This window comes from Phoenix dactylifera, chromosome 7 (genome assembly GCF_051530095.1).
Source record: "Phoenix dactylifera cultivar Ajwa chromosome 7, Ajwa_hap1_PhDact_Kaust_v1.1, whole genome shotgun sequence".
Classification (NCBI taxonomy): domain Eukaryota; kingdom Viridiplantae; phylum Streptophyta; class Magnoliopsida; order Arecales; family Arecaceae; genus Phoenix; species Phoenix dactylifera.
In genome coordinates this window covers 24,044,167-24,070,627 of record NC_143196.1, presented here as the reverse complement: position 1 = coordinate 24,070,627, position 26,461 = coordinate 24,044,167, and the positions used below count along the sequence as shown (strand labels likewise).

The window sequence follows — 26,461 nt, the reverse complement described above, 5'->3', positions numbered from 1 at the left end:
TTGGTTAGAGTCTTAGAGATGAGAGCATAATGATTCCATGAGCTGGCTGCTGGTTATTAGACTAGAGGCAGGCCCAAGTTTCAATCATGGAGAACTAGAAACATGGCTTTTAGTTAGCATTTAGATAATATTCAGACAATGCCTTACAAATGCAGTCCCTGTTTTGTGACTGCGAAGGCTGCAAGTTGAGGGCCTCTCTGGGGCTTGTAAAGTAAACAGTATGATCATGTTACAGGCCTGGTAGCTAGAATGGTCTCTAAAAACTGGTCGGTGGACTTTGTTATAAAGGCAGAGGCACTAAAGTAGTGTTCTAATCATGGTGTCAGCAACGACAATTTAGTCATGATGCCAGGTAACCTTCCTTTGCAGGCATTGTTTCCTAGAGATTTGGCCACCTTTAAACAAAGGGCTGGTGCCTTAGATTTCTTAAGTGCTGTTTTGTGATTACAAAAACAATGGTGACGGAGGCTTCTTGATTTGGAGGTTATGTTCATGGTAAGAGTTGGGATCTGACAAGTGACAAGCGAATGTCTGAAATAATACAAGGAAACGTATGAGGAGATGAAACATCCCAAGCATTAAAGGACGGCCACCAGTGGAGGAAAAGAGAGACTATTGTCAGCTTGTGTGGGTTTTGGTCATGTTTGCCTCCATTTATTTTGTGTATATCGTGCCACTTGGTTTCATAGCCAAGATCCGCTGGCTTTCTGGTGCCAGTTTGCTGGACTGTATCCCTTTATACCTTATTAAATAAAATTATCTTCACTTGCAAAATATATATATAAAAAGAGAGAGAGAGAGAGAGAGAGACATGACATTACTTGACAAGGAAAACAGTGTAACTAACAGACAGATGCATTGAAGATAAAGGATGGGAGATGAACTACCCTAGTCCCAATATTCGAATTCAAAGCATGAATGGACAAGAACGGACAACCTCTATTCACTCAAGAAAATTAAAAAAATATGGACAACCTCCATCTCAATGAAAGAAGATATGTAACCGGAGGCTTCACTTAATTCACTTATAAGACAATGTATGATGATTTAAAAGGTCCATTAATAAAGTAGGTAACACGTGGAAAAATTAATGATGTTTTCATTTCATCGGGGCATAAAATCTTGTATTTATGCAAGGAAATCCTTCAGACCGATAGATAAATGATTCTTTTGCAACCCTATTTTTTTTTTTTCTTTTTTGGTAAGTCGGATTTATTAAATTAACTTAGTATAAGTACAATTGTGAGAATCAGAAAATAAAATATACAAAAATTTCGAAAGAAGAGCAGTCAAAGTAGTCGACAACGTAGTTTCTGTATGATTAGCTATATATGTCATTATTCAATCCGCAGCGGTACTGGCTGCTCTATAAACATATATCACATCATATACGAGTAGTTTCGTTTTCATTTTTCAATAATCCGACATTAGAGGATGGAAAACAGTTTCTGCGGATATTTTTTTTTTTTGCTAAAGCGGGTGTTTTATATATTGTGAGTACGGATACACCCAACAAAATTTGAAAACAAGTCTCAGAGTGCTTTAGGCAACTCTACCTCTCCAGTCCATAAGGTGCCTCCGGAGTGGCAGATCATATAAGAAGCCACTCAGTCCGCAGCTCTATTGGCCTCTCTGAAGACATGCTTAGCCTGAAAGGCCATCTTATCACTCACCATCGCCCAAATATCCCAAAGCAGGGGTGTCCCCTTCGACCGTTACTCGGGCCATCCTAGATTCAGTTGATCACGATGGTTGAGTCGCCCTCCAATATAATCGAGTTGGCTTGTAGCACTCGCCGCGCATGACTCGGGCCGGCCCAAGCCGCCTAGAAATTGAGGTATCGAAGATCTGGCAGCCACTAGCGGCACCACCCTAAAGTTCGGGCTCCGATGACAAATCCAGCACCTCCTCTCCTACCGCCATCTAGCACGGAACCATCAAAGTTAATCTTGAAGAAGCTCGAGGGTGGGGGCTCCTAGGTGAAAACATTATACAAAGCACTGCTTGAGCAGAATGGAGGCCCCAAGTGTCTCGAGCTATCAAAAACCCATGTGCTAAGCTTGCATGAATGATCTCTGCTATCTGTACCTGGGCGCACTCCACGACAAACCTTGGAGACGGACTGCTTTCGCCAAAAGTCCGTGCGTTCCTTACCAACCATATCTGTCCAGCTGTGTAGGTCGCTCTAGTGGCCACCCGACGCATCTAGGGGCGTCGGATCATCGACGGATCGCTTGTAGGAAAGGCCTCATCCGGCTCTAGGGATTCTGCGGGACCTTGGTGAGCCTCCAAACCCCTCTAGCCCACACATACTGGAACAGGACATGAGCCACCGTCTCGTCCACTCGGTAGTCCGGACACTAGAATTGAATGCTCAGTCCTTTTCTACTCAGCACTAATCTCGGTGGCAGGCACTCCCAAACCACCTTCCACAGAAAATAATGCTATCCTCAGGTAGAGTTAGAAGCTCTAGATCCAAGCACAAATCCATCCCCGGCATGTGCTCATGTTGGAGGGCTCGGAAGACATCTCCCATCCTAAACACTGGCTCTGCATGACGTGCTCCAGACCCTCACATCCAGGCCAGCACACACTGAAATCAGAAGCGATCGAACACGCTTTGCAATCTACTTTCCAAATAGCTGACCAATCTTGCCGACGTCCTACTCCGCCCCCTTTGGGCTAAGAAGATCGTAGACTCGGAGTCCGTCTACTGTCTCGACGTTGATCATATTTAGCCAGAGTCTCAAAGGAAGCGAGTCCACCTACGGGTCCACCACATCCACGCTCTGCCCATCGCCGATCAGCCATTTGGAATTCGCCAAGGCAGTAGGCATATATCTGTAAATCTCCTGCCACATGTAGGAGCATCTTTGTCTACTCGGGGCCTCCCCATCGGCCCTTGCTTGACCGTATCTAGTCACCATGACCAGACTTCAGAAGCCCTGCGGCTCAAGAATAAACCTCACCGCATGGCGAACAATGAGTGCCTCTCGCCTCTTCAAGAGAGATTGCACTCCCAATCCTCCCCCGCGAATCGGCTTGCAAACTCTCTCCCATGCCACTAAGTGCACCCTATGGCTATCTCCGTGCAAACCCTACAAGAAGTTTCGAAGAAGCCGCTCGACTTCCATCATCACTACCTTATGGACAACAGTATTGGACATGAGGTAGACTGGCATAAAGCACAATACCGACCTGACTAGCGTCAACCTGCCCGTTATAGAAAGAGATGATGCCCTCCAGCCCTCTAGCATGTCTTAGACTCGCTGCACCAACCCTAAGCACTCTGACACCCGTAGCTTCCTTTCTGTGATAGGCACCCCTAGGTATCTCCACGGCCTTTCTGCTCCCGTATCTCCAGAATCTTCCTGATCTTCTGTCTCACCCTCAACTCCGTACTCAGGCTGAAGGAGATGGTCGATTTCTGAAGATTTACTCTCTACTCTGAAGCCTTGCAATAAGCCGCCACCACACCCTTGAGGGCCCGCGCATCCCTCACTCTCGCCCTGGCCAATTGGAGGCAATCATCTGCAAACAAGAGGTGAGAGATTGGTCGGGCATCGGGGGCTAGAACATAGGCTTCCAGCTCCCGATTCTGACAAACTGCCCGCAAGGCATGAGAAAGTGCATCAGAGTAAATAATAAATAAGTACAGGGATAAGGGACAACTCTGTTGAAGCCACATGGTGGACCGGAAGAAAGGTGACGGCGAACCGTTGATCAGGATAGAAAAGCTCGACCCCATACACAGCCTAAAACCCAGTCTATCTAGATCTCATGGAAGCCAAAGCTCTCCATTGCTTGCCTGAGGAAGCTCTACCGGATCCTATCATAAGCCCTTTTCATGTCCAGCTTGACTGCCATCAGACTCCGCCTCTTTGGGGCCTATCATAAGTCCCATATCTCCTCTTGAGCTAGCATGACATTATCAGAAATATACCTGCCCCCCACAAATGCCTCCTGCTCCTGGAAGATAATATCTGGCAACAACGACTTCATCCTGCCTACCATGATCTTTGCCATAATCTTGTACAGAGTGGTACACAGGCTGATAGGCATAAAGTGGCTAGGCTCTACTGCATCCTGATGCTTTGATATTCAGATAATGTAGGTGGCCTTCTTATAGATAATTTATTGGATATGTAACGCTACTTTTTGCTGCGGGATTGAGGGGCAAACTCAAGTTAAGTAGACAAAATATGAAATGTAAGTTCTATTATTCCCAACAGGTAGGAAAAATAAAGTTCCTGCAAGTTTTTAGTATTCTAGCATCCTATATAGGCTACAAATGGGTCTGGTTGGGTCGGGTCCTGAGTGACCCCGATCCGACCCGATATTTTGTTCGGATCCTAATTTTGAACCCAGACCCAACCCGATTGAAATCGGGTTGGGTCCAAGCCTACAAATTTTGACCCGATGGTTCGTTCGGGTCGAGCGGGTCAGGGACCGGGTCTATGTATTTTTATATTCAAAGTTTCACTATATAATAGTAAATAACATCAAGCAATTATTGCTCTAATTCTTTTTGAAAAAAGAAATAGACATTTTATTGGATAAGCTATATTCAAATGTTCAAATTCAACATTTTCTAAATTCAACAAGTCGGTCCTAAGAACATCTAAAAAAAAAATCCGACCTCAAAAAAAATGGGTTGGTTCAGGTTCGGGTCCAAGTCGAGATTGGGTGGATCCGACCCGATCCGAAAAATAGAACGGGTCCAAATTTAGGACCCGACCTGGCCCCACGGGTCCTAAATTCGGGTCGGATCGGGTCTTACGCAGGTCGGGTCACAGGTCGATCCGACTCATTTGCAGCCCTAATCCTATATTTTATTTTATTTCTTTTTTTTTTGTGAAAAGGTGGGGAGGGGTTTGGTTGTTACACTAAAGAAACTTGGAAGGGGGCTTGGACTCCACCTGAGATGTTCGGGTTCGAAACGCACGGGCGTCGATTAAATCAGGGGACCGCATGTCTTACGCTCGGATGGTTCTGCATGGATATGCTTTTCTTCCATCAGTATTGAGGTGGCGCTGGAGTGACGTACTCATACATAGATGGCCTAGTAGGGTTTTCCACGGGTTGGGGAGGGCACGCGGAAACTTGCGATCTGCATCGAACATTCCTTGGTGGAAGGGAGGCCCAGTGGGGGCTGCTACGCGGGTGGGTTCTGCCCCTCCCCCTCCCCCTCCTATTTTTTTCACCAAAAAAAAAAAAAAAAAAACCTGGAAGATTCTAGCATGAGCCTCCTAACTTTTGGGTCCGACCTCTCTGATCACTAGTGGCATTGTTTTATCCTTGAAAGGTGACCTGACCAGGCATTTTATTTGGAGGTGTGGCTTCTGTGGAGGGGTGATTTCAACAGTTTCTTTCTGAATAGGTCCTTTTCATACCCAGAAAGACAATACCTTGATTGGGCAGCATAAATTTTTAAAAAACTTATAGTTACATTCTCTTTTTTCTAAACTATAATATAAAAATGGCGTTTTCATAAATTTGACTGTTTAGTAGATAACTTAAAAGCACAAAAGTAAATATTATTTGAATTGGTTTTTAGTGCTTGACGTTCTCTATGACTCTATCATAATACATCTATCATTTTCTTTTTTGTCGACATGCTAAGAATTTTTTGTCGTCGAAACTCTAACAAGTTAACAGACAATATTGCATATACTCCATCTATCCATCATGTATACTGAGGCTTGGTTACTCGCCATGGCCTCAAGAAAGGCAGCATAGTTTTGCTTGAATGGTATACCAAGACGTGAGTGGCAAACAGCTGGAGCCCAAGATGTGAGGCTGAGGGGTGGTGTTCCGTCTCATCCAAAGAAGATTATGCCGGTTACCCAATGACCCCACGGTTGAAATTTTTGATTGAAATGTTGGTTTTGCGATTAAAGCTATCCACTATGTCCAAGGTTGGTGGTGGTGCGTGGTTTATTGCATGTCACCTCCAAGAGGCAATATAGTTCTTTATCCTATTTTCTTAAGACGTCTTCTTTTGTTTTGTTTGGTTTTTTTTTCCCCCAATTTGAGAGTAATGGTGGAAGTATCACTAATCATTTAAAACAATTGGTTAGAATGATCCAACAAATTCCTCCCAAGTTTTAAACATGAAACCTCTTCCAAATAGGATGGATTCAAACCATTGGGCTGGAAACCCAATTTGTGGATTCTTTTAACCTTAGGTTCAACAATGTAAGGGTAGATGAATCCCCTTTTATCCAAATTCTGAGCATTTAACTTATAAACTACCATCATTAGCCCTACCTAAGTTGCCTTAGGTGCTGCCATTGGCACAAATGAAGTATGAATAATTCGAGAAGCGGCACAAAGAGTTTGACCCCATGTAGTCTCCCATAATAAATTCGGCACCTATTTTATTGCCATGAATGGATCCATCAAATTAACCTTAACAATATTGTAAGGAGGGGACGCCACTCATTGAAAAAGGATAACCCAGTGGAAAGCCTGTTAAAGAGAAGTTTTAAAGGATGAATCGTTCAAGCACTTAAAACCGTACTTTCTTATTTCAGCTTAAAACATCATTCGACAAACCTAATCAACAAATTGATATTGCCATTATCATCTTTAACCTAGCAATCATTCCTCTCCTCCAGCTAAACAATGTACAGAGTTAGAAAATTAGACCTTGGTAATTCCATTTAGCATTTAGTAGGTCTTCCCTCCATCTCTTACCATGTAGCATAGAAGAATGACATCTTATGCCATGGTGAAATATTTCTTGTCAAACCAATCCAATTAAATTTCCAGCAATAACACCAGTCAAATGTCACATTTTCTCTGCATGCCAACTTCCCAAACAAAATGCAACCTACGCAACTTTAGGCATCAAAATGCCCCCACCCCCCCTCTCTCTCTCTCTCACACACACGCACACACACACACACTTTCTCTCTCTCACATCCAAAAAGAGCCCAGACACCCGTTCACCGACATTGCACCCAATTAACAACCTCACACACGGAGAACAGACGACATAAATTTGTCACAACACCTAGCCAGAAAAAAAATTATCGGACCCATCTCAGAGAGGAGCAACCCGGCAAATAATAATGTAATAAGTGCAAGGATGGTTCCAGAACCCAGAGAGTTGCACCATGTTTCATGCACCCATTTATAAGCCCCGAAGCCAGGCAAAAAAGTCACAAGCTACCCCTGCTCTTGGGTGTAGTGTACCCATCCAAGGGACCCCCATCATCCCCACTCAATCAAGCATTAAATAAAAGAAAAAAATAAAAGCTAATTTTTATTAATGTTAATATATTATTAGCCCACCCTGGGCATTAAAGAGGGGGCAGTTTTTGATTTGAATATAAAGCGCTTCTCCGGAGGAGGCCGCCAGAGGGAGCTCCGAGACGAGGAAAGAAGGATTAGGGTTTCTGAGCAAGAGAAACAAAAGGGTTTTGAGTGCGCTCTTCCCTCAGAGAGAGAGATAGAGAGAGATGGAGGGAGGGGAGGCGAAGAAAACGGCGAATCCGCGGTGCTACATGGATGTCAGCATCGGAGGGGAGATGGAAGGGAGGATCGTGGTGGAGCTCTACGCCGGAGTGGCGCCGCGGACGGCGGAGAACTTCAGGGCGCTGTGCACCGGGGAGAAGGGCATTGGGCCCAACACCGGCGTGCCGCTCCACTACAAGGTACTTCCTTTCGCTGTCTTTCTAGCTGATTCTATTGGTTTTCTTTGTTTGCCCTTGGAGTTGGAGAAATATCGGGGGGGGGGGGGGAAGGTGGCGTCTTGTTGTGGTTTTTGGGGGTATGGGGGTCTTTTTGGTTTTTGGTCTTGTGTTCTTGTCCGCATCGTCTTGGTGGTGTTCCTTCCTGTGGTTGTCTGGGGAGGAGTAGAGGTATATTCAATGGTTATGAGTATTTTGTTGTTGTTGCTTGTTTTTTTTTGGGTTCAATTATTTGGAAAGCGAGTCAAGTGAGTTGACTCAGAATAGGAATCTTTAGATGCCTCGTGCTATATAGATTATAGATACTGGAACAGTCAATTTTCTACTGATCTGACTTGCATCTTGAGTCGGCTCGAGTTAGAAGTTTGATGGTTTGGATGCGGGAAGAAAGAAAAAAAAAAGACTTTCTTTTTAAGATACGCTGGCTATCTTTGTTCTTTCGAAGTCAACATCCCAAACAAGCAGAATCGTAATTTGATGGTAAAGCAATTAAAAAGGCAATTTCTTCTTTAATTTTAAATGGAGACATTCTTGTTAGCATCTTACTGTTTTCTTCCTACTCCGTATGTTCTTGAGGAGGTTTAAATTAAAAAAAATGAGTCATTATTAAAGGCACTGGGCTTCTTTTTTAAGTAGCAGTATAGTTTTGCTTTCAAGAGGTATTCAACTACTGTGTGTTTTATACATATGTAACTTCTGATGTGGTTTGTATCAAGAGGAATGCAGCTGTTCCTGACGATAGTTTTTGAAAGTAAACTAGTTTTGCACATATGGAACTTGTCTTTAGTAGTGATGTTATTTTGCTGGGTAATAGTTATTTGATTAATAATAACTATTTGTTCTCACCATTTCAAATCCTCGATGAAATGATGGTGAACATCACCCCTGTTTTACTTAATAATAATAATTATTTTGTTCTCAAGTGTATGGCTTTTGTGATAGTCAAGATGAATGCTGCTATTTATTTGAATACAATAGAAAAAGTTATGTTTGTGAAATTAAGGTTTCATTTCCAGTTAAGTAAATGAAGATAATATTTTGAGAAACTTTAGGTTTACCCTTCTTCTTATATTTTTTTTAATTTCTAATGGTCTAAAAAGGAAAACATGAAGGACGTCATTTATATGGACAATGCAAGTTTGGATAATTGGTGTCTCATGTGGATAACAGGATCAATACTAAATGTTGATTTATAAGCATGCTTTTTCTATAATAAGAAAAGTGGAAATATGGAAAAGTGTTAATGCAAGTAACTTGGATTATTTTTGTGTATGCACCATGCTTCATATGAATTCCAATCTTTAAAGAATATCCAAAGTGATGACCATTCTATTTTCTCTTGTTCGACATTTTGTGATAACAACTTGAGTGTTTGACTTTATAGAGTGGGCTCGGCACTGAAGTTTACATTAAGCTTATGCTACATTCCCTTGATATTGACGTTTAAAAGGGAAGATTCTTTAAGATAGAACATGGCAAATGAACCACATGAATAATTAGAATATCAAAGCTATTCCCTCATTCATATTCAAGATGAGTTCTGATGTTGGGGAGCACATTGAGTCGGTGGCTATGATTTAGAAAGCTGTTTACTTGACTTGGCAAATGAATTTGATAAACTATAAAACTCTTTTTTGTTCCTAATGGTCCCACATTGGGCTCACTTTGTCTTTTAAAACATCGACCTTTTCCCTTGAAATTTAACCAAGACAATCAAGGAGGTAGGCATTTTAAAAGAAGATCATTTTTTTATATAATAAGCAACTTGTGTCGATTTATTTGAATTATTGAATGCCTTATACCATGAAAATCCACCTTAAGCGATTTAAATTTTTTTTTAACTTGTAATGAAATTTTATTGCATATAGCAGTTGTTTTTTTGGGTAAATGAGAGAGGTTAAGCCATGTAGAAACACAACTAAATCAACTTAAAATAGATGAACTTGGATATGTAGTTGATCCAGCAAACATGAAGTTGGTGATATCCCATATTGGTTAATAATAGCTTGCTCATGCAATTTCAATATTTCTTTTTACTGTAACAACACATTAGCTAACAACTTATAAGTTAATTTTGCTAGCATCATCTTGACAGTGAATGATGCCATGCTAAGTAGTGACAATTTCTTTTCAAACTAATCCATAATACATGACCAGATAATTTTTTGATGAAGAATGATGCTACATGGCCAAAGCACTCCCTTCATCGACTCATCACACCATTAAAGTATTAAAGAAACTTAGCAAGAAGGGCATCTAACATTAGTTCATCACATCTTATATATAGACACAAAATCATGTCAATAGACTAAAATAAAAGTTCCAGAGAATTGCAATAGCTCCATGCAATAGCCTTAACTCAATAGCTTACTTTGTCATCAAAGAGGGGTGCTTTGGATCATATTCATTGGGAAATGAGTTTCCCACTTCCCTTGGAGTTTCCTGGGAAATCAAATCCACAAATAAATCTTATTTTGTAGGGAAATGTGCTCTAAAGCACATAGCAAGTGTCTAGAAAACTTTGTGAGAATAAATAAGGGAAAGAAAAATAGAACTAGCATTTTGAGTGGATAAGGAATTTAAATAATCTCTTTGATAGATTTGATAAAATCAATCTTATCATGGTATGTCATAAGGGGGAGAGATTTCTATATATCTAATTTATGATTGCTAGTAAATCAACCCGTATTTATAAAAACTAATGAGAATCCAATAAAAACTAGTTCTTTTTGTTGTTTTTATTAGATTTTTCGTATTTTGCATATATATACATATATATATATATATTCTCTTTAAATATTCTTGTTTAAGATCACGTTTCTTGTTTATTGAGTTAGGAATTTTTCTTAACCATTGTTTCCTGTTACGTGCTCATAACATTTCCCAAATCAGTCTCCCCTCATGGCATAATACTTTGGTTTGAGTAAAAAGCAGTACTGTTAAGGGGGTTCCTAGAGAGCTTGAAAAGAGGTAATATGATTCCTTAGGTTCTTTAATTTCTTTCTTTTAGTTTGTCTTCTTGTTGGGGAGAGGGGAATTGGATGGACCTAATGGGAAGTGTGTGGCAAGCCTTGGGTGCTATGTAGACATTAGCATGAAGGGGAGATGGAGAGGATTGTAGGAGATCTCTTCACTGGGGTGGTTCCCAAGAACTAAGAGAACTTTAAAGCATTATGCACTTGAGAGAAAGGCATGGGTCCCAATATTGGGATCCCAATTCACTATGGGGTACTTCCATAATTCTCTCACTCTTTCTTGCCATCGGATTTCAAAGAACTTGGGATTGAGGCTATTCTTGATCTTGTGATTTTTGTGTTGAGGTCATGGCATGTTGTCTTTCGCTATTAATTTTTTTAATCACATGGGCTTGGATTTTCTTCTATCCTAATAGGGTTGATGGGGGAACAGAGAAATCTAGAGCTCACGGATATTTTCTCTTTTCTTTTTTTTTAAAATTATTAAAAGGCGACTAAGGTGGGTCAATTTGATATAGGAATGTTTGGCCATATCATGCTAGATTTAATTAGTTGTGCCGAGTTTGAAATTGGGTGGATTAAGAAAGAACATTTCCTTCAAGATAGATGGGTGCCATTTTATTTCAAAAGCAACATTCTAAAAGTAGCAAATTGTAATTTTATATAAATGAGTTAAGGAATATTTATTTTTAAATTAAGCATTGTATAATTTGTTGATGTATATGTTCAATGTACCAATTTTCTTCCCTTTTTAGATGGTCTTCACAAGTTCATGTTCAATAAATATATATCATTAATGCATTGGTCTTCTTAATCATATAGTCTTGCATGTTTCTCTTACAATAGTATGCAATTAATATGATTTATAAATGCATATGTAAATGGTTCGTTAGTGTATACTAAAGGAACTCATTTCTTCCTCTTAATTTTTTTATAATTTTAGTTGGGAACTAGAATATTGGAACCTTGGCTGAAAATCAGCATCGAGGGCAGGATTGAACCCAGGTCTCTTAGGTCAAGAGATCCACCATTAGAGACATCACCAAGTCAACAAGCTGGCTCCCTTGGAATGTTGCTGTTCTTAACAATGTTTTGTTCAAGAATGTATTTCCCCATAATGAGTTTATCAATAGTAGCAATGTTATTTGCGTCAATTACTGTTATTTGTTTGACATATATTCCTTTTTTACTTCCATTTTTAATGGATTAGCGTTTAAATGACAACTCATTGATTTGGAGTGAGGAAGTTGGGATAATAGTATGTGTCATGTCAATTAAAAGAGCTTTACTAAGTATACGCAGATATTGAAATTTCACTACAATAATATAATTTAACAAGGAAAAAGTTAAACACCTTAGATTTTGCTATAAATAAAAGTGTGTATACCCATGGATATATGTATGCAGACATGCGTCTATATGTATCTATCAGTTATATCTATATGTTATATGTACATCATGCTTCATGATGCAATTTATGTTGCCATCTAAGAGTAGGTCTATGTATGTACTTACACCATTGAGCTTGAGCTTGTTATTGAAGCCATTAAGGAATATTTAAAATGATTGTACTCCTATGACATCCGTTGCAATTTATTACCAACCTAATTGTTTGACTTCTATCATGGACACAATTAAAGTTTTCACCAACATCTTCTTAGCTTTCACCGATGTCATCTTATCTTTGACCACCAACATCTTAGCATTCCCTTGACATTGACATTTAAAAGGGCAGGAACTTAGTGATAGCATATCAAAGGAAATGGATTGCATGCCAAATAAATGATAAAATGATCCAATAATTGGACTGGGGAATATTGAATCATTTCTGACTTGGAAGCTATTAAATTGACTTGCAAGATGAGTTTGATAGTTTAAGGCCCACTAAATCTTAGTAGTAGGAATCTTTTGCTTAGGGTGCCACACCTGCTTCAGGATCTCCTTGGAAACTTGTCCTCAAGCCCACTTTGTTATTAGAAAATGTTTTAAGAGACCCACTTCCCCGCACACACACATCTGAATCTGCTCTTGCACTCACACCTGGTGCGAACACCAATGCCAGATCACCCGTCACTCGGATCTACAATCGCCGCAGGAGGATGGTCCAGCCAGTTTGATTTTATTTTAGAGTGATTTTATATTATTTGGGCTTATTAGGGTATTTTGTTATTTGACAGCCTTTAGGGCTTATTTTGGTATTTCATTATTTGACAGTCTTTAGGGCTTATTTTTGGTATTTCGTTATTTTGAGGGTCTTTTGTGAGACTAGTTTCTTTTAGGAATTTTTTGCATTTTCTGGGTCTTACAAATATGTTTGGACCATACATTGTTTAAGGTATGCTATGAATAAAAAAAATTGATTCTCTTTCTTTTAGCCTTGGTGTGAAGCCAAGAACAAGAGATATGTATGAAGCCCAGTTCCCTTCCTCTCCTTCCTCTCTTTTCCCTCTTCCCTTCCTCTTATTTTTCTTCCTTCCCCTACTGTCCGGCATCAGCATTGGTATCAGAGCCCAGCAAACAAAACAAAAATGTTTCTGTCGTGGGTGATCTGCTTCACGTGAGAGTGGATTAGGCGTCTTCTCCCCAGCTGCAAAAATGCCAAGTTTGCTTCCTTCCCCAAGTCAAAACTCATCTCTCCGTGAGTTCTTTCTTGAAGGTCGCGAAGAAACCAAAAAAAAGAAATAGAATGAGGAAGCCTGGGACGGCCGGTGAAGAACCGCGCCCGTGTGCTTTGCCACTGCCGTCGCGCGCCGCTCCCGAGCGCCCGTCACTGCTTTCTCCTTTAGCAAGCGTCGCCGCGCCTCACCACCGTAGCCACAGAAGTAGGAAACCACCTGCAATTCCTTCCCCTCAAAGCCTCCATGAAGGAGCTGGAATAGGAATGGGTTACCGGAGCGGTCGTGCCCGTTAACCCGAGTCTATTCCGTCGGAAAAAAAAAGGAAAAAAAGAAAAGAAAAAAAAAGAGGGCACGTGACCCTTAAGTTATGCATGTGGACCCGTGTGGGTTATTGGAGTGGGTCGCGTCCGATAACTTGAATCCTATCGGATCCCTCCAAAAAAAATACCTGTTCATCGTCGCACACAGCGCCGCCCTGCCCTCGCTGCCACCGCCCTTGCTGTCCCGCAACCGTCTTTGCCGCCTCCACTTCGCCATCTCCACCACCGCCGCCTCCGCCTTCTTTTTCCCCTCACTCGCCGTCCGAACCCATTGCCACCCCTTTAAGGGTCCCAGCGACTCGATCACCACCCACAACGCCGCCCTGCTTCGCCACCTCTCTCGCCGCTTCAGCCCCGCCGTTTTCCGCCTCCACCCTCTCCGCCTCACCTTGCCCTCCCCTACTTCATCGCCGCCGTCCAGCTCCGCCGCTAAGTTCCCTCTTCCCTTCCAATTCTTTTTCCACCGCTCCTTTCTTCCCCGTTGCGATTCGAACTGAGAGCTCTTCACAACTCTCGACACCCGACCTTTTCCTCTGTGAAATCAAGGGTTTGGCTTTGAACCTACCGCAACCCACTACTTCACCTCCCAAACCACCCCCTCCCCCTTTTGCTATTCCACGGCCCATCAGGCCCATACTGTATGCCTACATCTTCCCCTCCTGTCTCTTCTTCTAATCTGCGGCCCATCAGGCCCGCACCGCACAACCCACAGGCCCATCAGACCTGATCACCCCCTTTCTCCTCTTCTAGCCCGCAGGCCCATCAGGCCTGATCACCCCACTCCCCACCTCTCTTCTAATCCAATGGGCCGCTGCCATTAGGCCCACCAAGCTGCTTTGATAAAGCCCCACGAGTTGCTGGGATCAAGCTCGTCGAGTTTCTATGATCAGATACGAGTTGGAGCCATTTGATGAGCCTACTTGCTGCGACTGCGTCTCTGATTGTCGCCCCAGCCCAGGTTTCTTTTCCTACTGAAAAATCTTTTTGTTCGTCTAAATTCAGCATCAATAAACTCTTGTGCTCTATCAACTTAGTTTGCTGTGAATTCAACACATACACCCCAGACAATCCTAAAACCCTTGTAGTGGCTCATTTTTGTCATTAATTGTAGGGCTACCGAATCTTTGGGAGTTCTTTGAGGCTCCATGCAACCCTGCAACACACAGAAAACTTGCACTATTTGACTGCAATTACTTGCCTGCATTTATTACAAAATTTTAAGCTTGATTTCATTTGCTACGGATTAGCTTTCCGTTTATATTGAGCATATACATTGCGCTTTAGGCATCATTTTTATGCATTAGGTCTGCCTAGGAATTACCACTGTCTTAGCATTGTAGGGCCACGCATACCTTTGCACACATTATATACACCTTTGTACTGGTCGTGTTGTCTTCCAGTTAGAATCCCAACTGGCTATGAATCCCAACATCGAAGCCTTGCTAAAGATTGTCCAAGACTTGACCACAGTGTCCACCCAGGCCTGCGCCCGGCTAGACTCAGCTAAGGCTTCCCTTCAGAGGATTATGGGATCCAAAGAAGGGAGTGCCTTCCATTTGGAAGGCCTAGAGATCGAGGATGAAATCCTAGACCATCTAGGATTTGTGCGGCAGGGCCACTTTGACCCTAATTCCGTTCCAGGCAGCCCTCTAACCTACCCTCGCTATAGAGGACCGAGTCCAGTCCCTAATGTCGATAAGGGTTATCGCCATAATGTAGAACCTAGAGAGCCTTATGACCATAATGAAGATGTGATAAAAAGCATTCGGATTGAAGCCCCTACCTTTAATGGTCGCCTTAACCCAAAGGTCTTCACAGACTGGTTGCACGAAATAGACTTCTTTGAGTGGAATAATTTGTCTGAAGAAAAGAAGGTCCGGTTTGCCAGAATGAAACTCATCGGTCGAGCTAAGCTTTTCTGGCAAAACACTGAGCATCTCCTGGCTAGGAGACGTCAACCTGCCATAACTGATTGGATAGAAATGAAGGAAAAACTTAAGAAAAAATACTTGCCCCTTAGCTACCAAGATGATCTCCTTGACTGATGGAATAACTTAAGACAAGGCACCTGATCAATTACTGACTACATCGCACAATTTGAGAATACATGATGCGATGTAATGTGATTGAGGATGAGAGAATGGTCCTGAGCCGGTTCCGTAGAGGTTTCAATGATAAACTTAGGAAGGAACTTGTCCTCCGAGAGGTGTCCACGTTAAACTAGGTCTATACATTCGTACTGAACTATGAGCAAGTCTCCAAGTCTATGTTTGTGAGGCGCCCTGACATTCGGGGCATTTCCACGGATCTTAATTCTTCAGGGCCCAAACCTTTTGTTGGGTGTCCTCTATCTCTAGACCCTCTCCTACTGCCCTTGTCCCAAGCTGAGACACTAAAGACAAAAAAATCCTTGGTAAGCTTCCCAAACCACATTTCAAAATTCAGTGCTACAAATGCCAAGGTTTTGGTCACGTTGCCTCCTAATGTGCTAACAAATCTCTCGTTATTGCTTAGCAAGAGCAGGGAGGTGACACAGATAACTTGGAGGAGCATGTCTATGAACCAAACCTCGGTGACATTCAGAACATTGAGGAAGAGTGTGATGAAGGACCTAATACCCTAGGATGCATCCGCACTACACCTATATCATTTGCACAGTCAGAGAGAGTTTGACCAGTTCACCATGAGTGTAGTCAGATGCGCCTCGGCACAACCCGACGAAACTGATGACTGGAAAAGAACCTCAATTTTCCATACTTATATTAAATGCGAAGAGAGATTGTAAGGCCATCATCGATAGCGGGAGTTGTATTAATGCAATATCCTCCAACATCGTCTTTCGCTTAGATTTGACTCCTGTTCTCCAACCACAATCTTATAAGGTCTCTTGGATTGACACAACTTCTATTTGTATTAAAGAGAGATGTCTTGTGCCCATTCACATCCTTTCTTACAAGAGCATCATATGGTGTAACGTAATCTCGATGGATGTAGGACATTTAATTTTAGAGAGACTCTGGTTGTTCGACCTTAATATCACCATCTCTGGTCAATCCAATTCTTGTTCTTTGATGTTCGAGGGCAAAAAGATTAAGCTCAATCCTTTGCCGCCCAAGCCACCTGACAAGAACAAGAGAAGTGTCAAAGGACAAGGATCTTCATATCCGATGTCCAGCTGAATTTGAGCGGAAAGTGTTCAACAAATTTTTGGTGTTCACTCTCCTTGTCAAAAAGGTTCACCCCTATAATTCAGTCAACAGGTCTATAGGCATGAGTCCATTTGAGGTAGTGCATGGTTATGAAGCTAGAAAACCTCTAGATCTCTTATCCATTTCACCCCATGTTATGATTTCTGAGTTTGCACATGCATTTGCACAACACATTTATAAGTTGCATTAGAAAGTCCACAAGCACATTCATGCATGTTATGCTCAATATAAGATGCAAGCTGATTCTTATGCTAAGGAATTTCAAACTAGGAATTACGTAATGATCTGTATTCAGCTAGAGCGGTTTCTTTTTGGAACCGTTAAAAAATTGTAGGCTCATAGTGTTGGGCTATTCAGGGTGTTGCACAGGGTTGACACCAATGCATATGTCATTGACCTCCCCTCTGATTTTGGTATTAGCCCGACTTTTAATGTTGAAGATTTGGTTGCTTATAAAGGCCCACCAACAATCCCCGATGACCCTTTTGCCGAGCCCTCTCCTGAGCCTGTTGATTTCCCTATTATTGATTCCATACTAGCTTCGATTCCTTGGTCCCTTCAACGAGCACAAAAAGAACATATTGATGCTATTTTAGACGATCAAACAGTTTTTACCAGTTATGGAAGCCTCCAGCGCTTCTTGATTTGTTCGCGAGGATGACCAGAGTCCAACTCCACTTGGATCACGCGCGAGGAGTTTCAGCGGATTGACCCGGGCCTATTGGAGTACTACCGAAGCTACATCGGGTCGTGTTCGTTGAGGTTGACTTCTTCCCACCTAGGGGGAGCTAGTGCGGACGCCAATGCCAGATCGCCCGTCACTCGGATCTATAGTCGCCGCAGGAGGATAGTCCAGTCAGTTTGATTTTATTTTGGAGTGATTTTATGTTATTTGGGCTTATTAAGATATTTTGTTATTTGACAGCCTTTAGGACTTATTTTGGTATTTCGTTATTTGACAGCCTTTAGGGTTTATTTTTGGTATTTCGTTATTTTGAGGGTCTTTTGTAAGACTAGTTTTTTTTGGGGTCTTTTGTATTTTCTGGGTCTTATAAATATGTTGGACCGTACATTGTTTAGGGTATGCTATGAATAAAAAAAATGATTCTCTTTCTTTCAGCTCTGTTGTGAAGCCAAGAGCAAGAGTTAGGTGTGAAGCCTAGTTTCTTTCCTCCTCCTCTCTTTTCTCTCTTCTCTTCCTTCCTCCTCTCTCCTTCTCTTATTCTTCTTCCTTCCCCTGCTGTCCGGCATCAACACCACAGCCATACATGCTTCTGGTACATAAGCACTGTATTATACTTACGGTGACCTAACTTCTTAATTGAATACTAATATTTCGAGACAGTAGAAAAGGTAAGACGGTTTTTTTTTTTTTTTTGTGTGTGTATGTTTAAGGAAGCTTGTATTTTTATGTGTGATTTTCTTCAGTTCATTACATTATTTCATTCCACTATTAGTAATTTTCAAAAATTTATGATTGATAACAAACTGTTATTGCATTTTTTTGTATAAAAAAGGCCTAGAATACCGAAACAAAACAGCACCGTATGACAAATTCACCCAAAAAGTCAGCATGCACCTGTTTTAACTTCTTAGGTTGGTGATTGCTGTTCCGAACTTTCTTTTCAGTTGGAGGCAATTCCTACATGTGCCAGCTAATCTGCTGGTTAGTTGCCTTATTGGAAGATATGAGAGGCTTTAATCTACTGTTAGGCTTCAGATCTTTTCATAGGCTTTAATATCTGATAGGCTAGGTGAATGCATGCCCTGTAAAATCATCATTCTCCCAATATCCAATATATAGGTATGTCATCTCGTCACTCTCAAATCTTGCGTACAACCTATTGTTCTCATGTTCTTTATCATCTTAAACAATCTGTACGAATTTTTGCCATATTGATTTGACATGCTTCACATGGTTGTGTTTCATTTAATACTGCATAGTAGTGGAGTGAGAGAGCAATTTGATAAGGATCAAAACTGTTAACTTCAAATTTTTTTCACTGATATTTTTTGGAGCGCTTGCATGAGTGAAGAGATTGTGCTGACATAAATTATTGATATGTAATGGCGAGGCTTGGATGGAGGTACTGAGAAATGTCTTGAAGCCACTTACTGTTTTATAGGTTTTGGCCTTCAATAGGAACTAATTTGATGTAGAGTCTACTTAATTGATGATATGAGGCTTGTTGTATCTATGCTTGTTTTACTATTATATTTCCATTATGTTTGACCATATTGAAACTCATTTTTCAGTCAGCACTTTGACTGTTGCACAACTTTTTTTCACTTACTCCCTACATGCTATTGGAAGGTGAAACTGTTTATATTCTTAATATCATTCAAAGAGTTTTTGTGATTCAGTAGTCAAATCATTTCTTTTAATAAATTTAACTGAGTTAACATGCATTTCTCCATTGTTTTTTTTTTCACCTTGATCTATTGTAAATTAATTTAAAAAAAAACAAAATGCATATAACTGAACTTTACTGTCTTTCTGCTGTTTTGATCTATACAAAAGTTGGTGTATATAGTAATTTTTAACTTTTTTTCTTCAGGGTACACGTTTTCATCGTGTTATCAAAGGTTTTATGATACAAGGTGGCGATACAACCGCGGGTGATGGAACTGGAGGAGAATCCATATATGGACTAAAATTTGAGGATGAGAACTTTGAATTGAAACATGAAAGAAAAGGAATGCTATCAATGGCAAATTCTGGCTCCAACACCAATGGCTCTCAATTCTTTATTACTACCACTAGAACATCTCATCTAGATGGAAGGCATGTTGTGTTTGGGAAGGTGGTTAAGGGTATGGGAGTCGTTCGGTCGATTGAGCATACGCCTGTTGGAGATGGTGATTATCCCACCATTGATGTAATAATTGCGGATTGTGGAGAGCTTTCTGAAGGGGCTGATGATGGAGTTTCAAATTTCTTCAAAGATGGTGATATGTATCCAGATTGGCCCAATGACCTTGATGAGAAGCCAAGTGAGCTTTCATGGTGGATAAATGCTGTGGACTCTGCTAAGGTTTTTGGAAATGATTACTTCAAGGTCAATTTTGTTATAAACCTTGATTTTTATTTATTTTAATATTTATATTTCAACTGGATTACGTAGAACGTTTAGCTTTAAATTTTGTTTTATCAGGTTTGCTTTAATTTGTTTTCCATTGCGAAAGTAATATAATGTGTTTTTATTGCATACCCCTTGATATTTATGCATCTTACTAGCCTTTCAATTGTCTATGTCATCATTGTAATGTTTCAAAAGAATGTTAGTATTGAAAGTTATCTGTATCTTCTTCCACTTTGTTTTGTTGGATATCAAATTACTCATTTTAAATTTAAAATCTTTTGATTCAAGCAGAAGCATGACTTTAAGATGGCTCTTAGAAAGTATCGTAAGGCTCTGCGCTACTTGGATATTTGCTGGGAGAAAGAAGAGATTGATGAAGGCAAGCATATATTTGGCACTAAAACTCTCTCTCTCTCTATGCCCCCCCTTCTCCCTCTCTCTCTCTCTCACACACACACACACATGCACACACTTGCTCAGTTGCTTGGTTGCTCATTCTCCCTATCTTTTTGTGGCTTCCCAGAGAAGAGTTCATTGTTGCGGAAGACAAAATCAATTATACTCACAAATAGTTCTGTAAGCTTTTGTAGTTTTGACAGTTTCTTTTTTTTATTCTTATATGTATAATTTTTGAATTGATTATTCAAAATGAAACATCCACTGTTTGCTTAATCTCAATAAGTTCCTTAATGTCTATTGACTTTAACCTCAATAAGCAAGTAGTATTCAGTCTGTGTAGTGTTTGATATGATTTACTCTGCAAGTAGCATTAATAGTTCATGTCTTGTGAGCTAATGTTGAATTCATGACCACTTACCATGGGCAAGAGGGAATTGTCATGTACTCTAGGATAGCAATTGGAAGGTAGGCACTGTTTCAACCTGCATGGGTTTGAAAAAATTGTAGTGTTGATGTTAAGTTGTGGTTGCCAATACTCAGCTTAGATTAATGTGATATATTCTTGTTCAATCCATTACGTGAAAAGAGACATAAGATTTGAATGTTTTGGGAATCCTAAGTTTCTAGGTCATTATTCACCAAACAATTCTTGAGTTAAAGAACCATTTCATCAGATGAATAAGTTCACACTTTTTGTAGATTGAACTTCATTGATACTGGGAGCTAGTAACAAGCACATATTTTGTTCTTTTTTATGTGTGTTTTTTTTTTCACTGGGACAGTGAATCTAGTGATGAAGCATTTATTCTGTTCTTTCTCTAAGTGTTCACAACAATGAATGATTTTACTAGTTCACAAAATTTTCCATTGTAGCATTGTCTTTAGGATGCTATCTCCTTGCATTTCTTTCTTCATATATTTTGTCCATCTTATCCTATACACAAAGAAGTTTCCTGATTTTTGTTCTTGCCATTAAACTAGAAATTCTTTGTTTTTGGTCAACTAAGCTTGTGTAATAAGCGAGCTGTCATAAGTTCTTTCTCACTTTGAATAAATATAAGTGAAGTCACTTCCCTCCAAAAAAAAAGAGAAAAGAAAACTGAAGTAACATGTGCATCTTTACTTAATTGAGCTACTTTCACCAAGATTGTTTTTTCTCACTCTTCGTGCACTATAATTTGTATCTCTGGTTTTTTGAACTCGATCTTGTTAAGTATTTTTTATTTCCTTTCTTGTTTTTAGCAAATTTAGCATGTAGAATTAAAGCCAAAAAGTCAACCTTATTTTAACTTTCTTCTGCATCATTGTTATCTCTTTAGCATCTTCCAAGATCCTTTTGTTTCCATCTCTACATTCTGTTTCCGTGCTTTAGATTTCTTGTTTCCTTGATTATCTTTTGGATGTCAGTTACCTTTAAATTCTGCAAGAATTCTCTACCAAACATATTGAAGTAAGTTGTCATCGGAATCTAACATCATGTGTGGTGCATCTTTTATTTCCATCCTTTAATACTTCATCTCTGGTTTACTCAACATATGTTGGGACTGATTTCAGTTTGGGTTCGGCTGGACTCACCTGAAACCAACTCTAACCTCTGAGCCAACTCATTAGTTCATTCATTACTTGCAAATGAATATTAGGCTAACCCTACTCCAGATAGATTAACAAAATAGAGGGAGAGGGAGAGAACCCAGGCATGCTGCCTCGGTTCATCATTTTCACTGATCCACTGTCTGTCAGGCATTATCCACAAATTGCTTCCTGGTGCTCAGTGCTCAATTCTAGAGGAGAGTGTGCATTGAGGAGGCTGTGTCTGAGAGGAGAATATGAGAGGGGTTTCTATATTGGGATTCAGGTTGTTTTAAGTATAAACTTGATGTGACTGGTACTGTAACTCTTCTAACATTCAACCTAGTCTACCAATGGCACATCCTTTATCCTTTTTGCATCTTTAAAGTCAATGTGCAACTTCATTATTAGATTCTAGGTATTTATTTATTTGTGTATTTTTAATTTCGGTATTTGTGTGTGTGTATGTGGAATAGAGTGTTCTATGGCTTTATGATCAATGCACAAAGATTATAGTTTTCATCATAAGTTAATACCAATAAACTAGGAGAAAGGTCCATTGACATTGCACCTGTTTCAACACAAGGGGACATTAAGATTGCAAGCATGATTGGCCTACCAGCATGCTACGATTTTCCTGTCCTTGTAGACATTTCTTACCTTCTTCTGATCTTGCAACTGCATCATGTTGTGATGAAGTTTTGTGTGCCAAGGTGGAGGCTGTCATTATTTGATTAACTCCACAGTATGCTAACTAATTTGGTCCTGTAGAAACTGAAGCACATAAACTACAAAACAGCTCCTCAATAACATCTGTCCCTATCCTGTTTCTACGTAGCTAGCCTGGCAAGTTCTGGCTCTTGCCAATGCCAACAACACCAGCTGATCTGCAATCCCCTCCCGGATTTTATAGGAAATATTTATCTTTTAGAGCGAAAGAGCTACCGCAGATGATGTTTAGGAAGTTATTTTGGAAGGTCCTTTTGAATACAATTGGCAAGGTGGCCCAATTATGATAGGTAAGGAACACCTTAGTAAGGGCCATTAACTTGAAGTTGATATTAATGTTTTCTTTGGTTTGATTCATAGCAGGACGTGGGAATGCTACTGCGCTGCACCTTTGCTTGCATAGCATCTGGTCTTAGATTGTTCACCATGTTCTACCAGGAGATTGATGACCAATATAACTAAGCTGCTTAGTTGAACAGCTTGAAGTGCACATTTTATTATTCTAACTAAATATTTGTCTTTTTGACTAATTGCAGCAAATTGCATTCTATTGAGGAAGTGTGGATTTTGTTTATGGGGCTTCTTGGTAACTATATAAGTTTCACAAGTTTAGTTTTAACTAATTGCTTTTATTTTCTTGAACTCTGTGTTTTAGGCTTGCAAATTGAAAGTAGGAGATCCCAAAAGCGCCCTATTAGATGCTGACTTTGCATTGCGTGAAAGAGAGGGCAATGCCAAAGCATATTACCGCCAAGGCCAGGTTATTATCTTCCATCTGATGACCACTATTTATATTAAAGATATGATATCGTTCTCCAGTCTCAGATTGTTTTGGTAGTCCGAGCCTTATTCTGCAGAATATTCAGAACCAGTTATTGTTATACTATATCATCTTTCTAGTGAATAAAAAAAATATTTTCTACTTCATGGGAAAGATAGCTATGCAGGAGTTTTGGACATCTTTAGATGCCACCTTGTTAACTATAATGCAAGTTGCACCTAAGATATGGATTGCTTATTTCTACTTATTATATTTTTCACAAAAGAATTTCTGGAATGGCTTTATGGTTTGGCTGAAGTATTGCATGAAACTTCTATTGTAATCTAAGAATAAATGTTTTTCAAGTAGCTGAACTCTGCAGGTAAGTTAACATCTTATTTTGCCATGATAAAATGACCTGATATTTGCAAGAGAGAATCTTGGGTTGGCTCACACTAAAATTTGGCCTGGACCTGAACCGGATAAGTCCCAATGCAACCCGATGCGTAGTGGTTTTTCCTTGGTTTGGATCCTGATTCATACCAGATCTCTACTGTTGCTGGGATATTTGTCGTATATGATGCAGCCATTCATGCATTTAACAATGATAGAATGTATACTGACATGATATCTAGATTTACATGTACATGTAGTTAGATACAAGAGACTTCATTTTTTGTTTGTTTGCAAGTCATGGATGGCCTAAGTTATTACCTTGTAAACTGATCAGGCACACGTGTCACTTAATGATGTGGATGCTGCAGTCGAAAGTTTCAAGAAAGCACTAGAGTTAGAGCCAAATGATGGTTAGTGGCTTTTCCTTAGTTTGTTTACTTTCTTTCAGTTTTATACATGCAATTGGTAAGTTGTTGATTGGTTTGCGGTATTTATTAGGAGGCATAAAAAAAGAGCTTGCTGCTGCAAAGAAGAAGGTGAGAACGATCAAGTGCACTTCATTCAAGTATACTTTAGTTCTAGGCATGATTTGATGAGTTAAAACTGTTGACAGATTGCTGATAGGCGGGATCAAGAGCGAAAGGCTTATTCCAGAATGTTCCAAGTCTCAGTAAAATCAGATGCAAATAATGAGGTTGTGATGTCTTGGTTCTTTAACTTTAAGAGAAGTGTCTATATTCTCAAACAATGATTATTAACACTTGCAATAGTGAAAACCTTTGAAGAAAGCATAAATATAATGGTAATATATTTGCAGTAGCTGACTTTATGTCTTTGGGTGTTTTCTTCTTTGCAGGACAAACATTGCTGAAGGAAATTCAGCTCTAAAAAATTTACATGAAATCTTTTGGCAAGTGGGCAAAATATAGCAGGTCTTCATTCAGCATAGGAAGGTTCAGGTATTTGTTGTTTATTCATTATAGTTGCTTTGCATAAAATGATCTGACTAGACTTTTTTTTTTGTTCATTATAACTTTTTTTTTTTTTTGTGCGCGCGCTCTTATCTGCAGGTATATAATTGGGACTGAAGAAAAAAATCCAGATCCCTTGAGATGGATATATACAGAAAAAGGAAAAAGCTTGAACCATTTTTTCTTAAAATTAGTTGGAGCTGCATCAAGACTTTGTAGTAATAGGCTGTTTAGATGAGGGATGCTTAGACTTTGCCATTTCAAATATTCCATTAGGTTCTGCACAAAAAACAAAACTTTCGTACTTTTGTTGAACTTGATTGTTTATTCTGGACATTTACTCATTCCTTCAACTTATCTATCTCACCCTTTTTGTTAATCCTTTATGTTGCTGGCGGATTTATAAATCTCATTTGGCTGGGTTTGGTGCATCCTCAGAGCTTAGCTTTTATAATTTTGTATGGCATATTTATGGTCCTGAATTATTTGGTTTTTCTTGGTCCTGGCATATTTCTACCGCCTTTGCAGTCAGGTCCATTTAGGTTGCTTTGTGGTTTTTTCTCTGCTCTTTTTGGGCTGTTCTAAAGATGGTGCTTTTCGGGGTAGTCCATCGCCCTTTTCACCGCACATTGTGTCTATCAGATAATTTTGCAAGTTCTGATTTATATTTGCTTTGTTGATGTTGAGATTTGGTGTCCATTGATTTCTGTTACTGCTTTCATATCCTGCGCTTTGTGAACTCAAAAGGATTCTTGCAACTGAAGTTTGGGGGCGACTTTTTGAGCTTCAATCCTGTCACTTGCATGTCAACCCTGTCGTTATGGTTCAAGTAAAGATGTTACATGTTCGTGATTGTAATGGGGACTTGAAACTTGCGAGATGGCAGTAGCTTGCATTTTAGTCTGGTCTATCATATAATTTATTATATGCTTCATGTTTGTTCTTGCTCATCCTCTTTTTGTAGCTTTCTTATATCCTAAGTGATCATCATCATTATTTATTTCTTATCATTATATGAAGCAAATTTGTTTTATCCTAAGTTCTGATTTATAGAAATAAATTACATACTGAAATGTCTAGAAATAAAAAATTACACTCTTATGAACTCTATCCTATATATCATGTGGATATATATATATAGAAAAATAACCACTATTATAATATATTATTCAGTATTATAACAGATTGTTGGAATGCCAATGGTAGCTTTTATTTCACTCGTCTCTTTATCTAAATTAAGTACTATTCTTTTTCAAAGTTCATGTTTTTCTACATCAAATTTCAATCCAAAATAGATTATATTATATTAAAAATAATATTTTATTCAATAATTAGTGAATGGAATAACACTACTTTCCTATCATGGCCTGTTATTTTTTCGTTACAATGTTGTTATTTAATAGCAGCCATAAAAAGTTTTTATTTTGATAGTGAAGGTCTGAAATACTACTTCGGGAGGCAAATTTTGGCCACCGAAATTATTATAATGGTTAACTATGGCTTCAGTGGCAGCAATGTCGGTGAAAGCTTGGGATAGGTTGCAAGTCAGCTTTCTAGGTATGTGTTCTTAGCTCTAAGTTAATTGTTTATGGGTAGCCTTCGAAGTAAGTAATTGACTGTCAGAGTTTGACCTTTTGCTGTAAACTTTGTTTCATTAGGGTAAAGGTTGATGCAAATGTGCTTGACGACTTGCAAACTGGGCCGTGCAGGGTTCTTAGTGAGTGTTGAGTGATGC

General features: G+C 39.7%; 1 protein-coding gene across 1 annotated transcript; it reads left to right on the top strand.

The window, feature by feature from the left end:
* Positions 1 to 7,036: 7,036 nt before the first annotated feature.
* On the top strand, positions 7,037 to 25,157 carry LOC103695644 (peptidyl-prolyl cis-trans isomerase CYP40-like). The gene is made up of 10 exons (XM_008777018.6): positions 7,037 to 7,661; positions 19,378 to 19,878; positions 20,194 to 20,281; positions 20,426 to 20,478; positions 23,255 to 23,359; positions 24,090 to 24,165; positions 24,254 to 24,291; positions 24,369 to 24,449; positions 24,612 to 24,714; positions 24,826 to 25,157. The coding sequence occupies exons 1-9, from the start codon at positions 7,467 to 7,469 to the stop codon at positions 24,624 to 24,626; spliced, it is 1,152 nt and encodes a 383-aa protein (XP_008775240.1). The 5' UTR covers positions 7,037 to 7,466; the 3' UTR covers positions 24,627 to 24,714; positions 24,826 to 25,157.
* The last annotated feature ends 1,304 nt before the right edge of the window (positions 25,158 to 26,461 follow it).

Coding starts and splice junctions, on each gene's coding strand:
- LOC103695644 (XM_008777018.6), top strand. CDS start 7,467: ATGGAGGGAGGGGAGGCGAAGAAAACGGCGAATCCGCGGTGCTACATG. Junction 7,662..19,377: donor GCGTGCCGCTCCACTACAAG/GTACTTCCTTTC, acceptor TTTTTTCTTCAG/GGTACACGTTTTCATCGTGT. Junction 24,166..24,253: donor AGAGTTAGAGCCAAATGATG/GTTAGTGGCTTT, acceptor GGTATTTATTAG/GAGGCATAAAAAAAGAGCTT.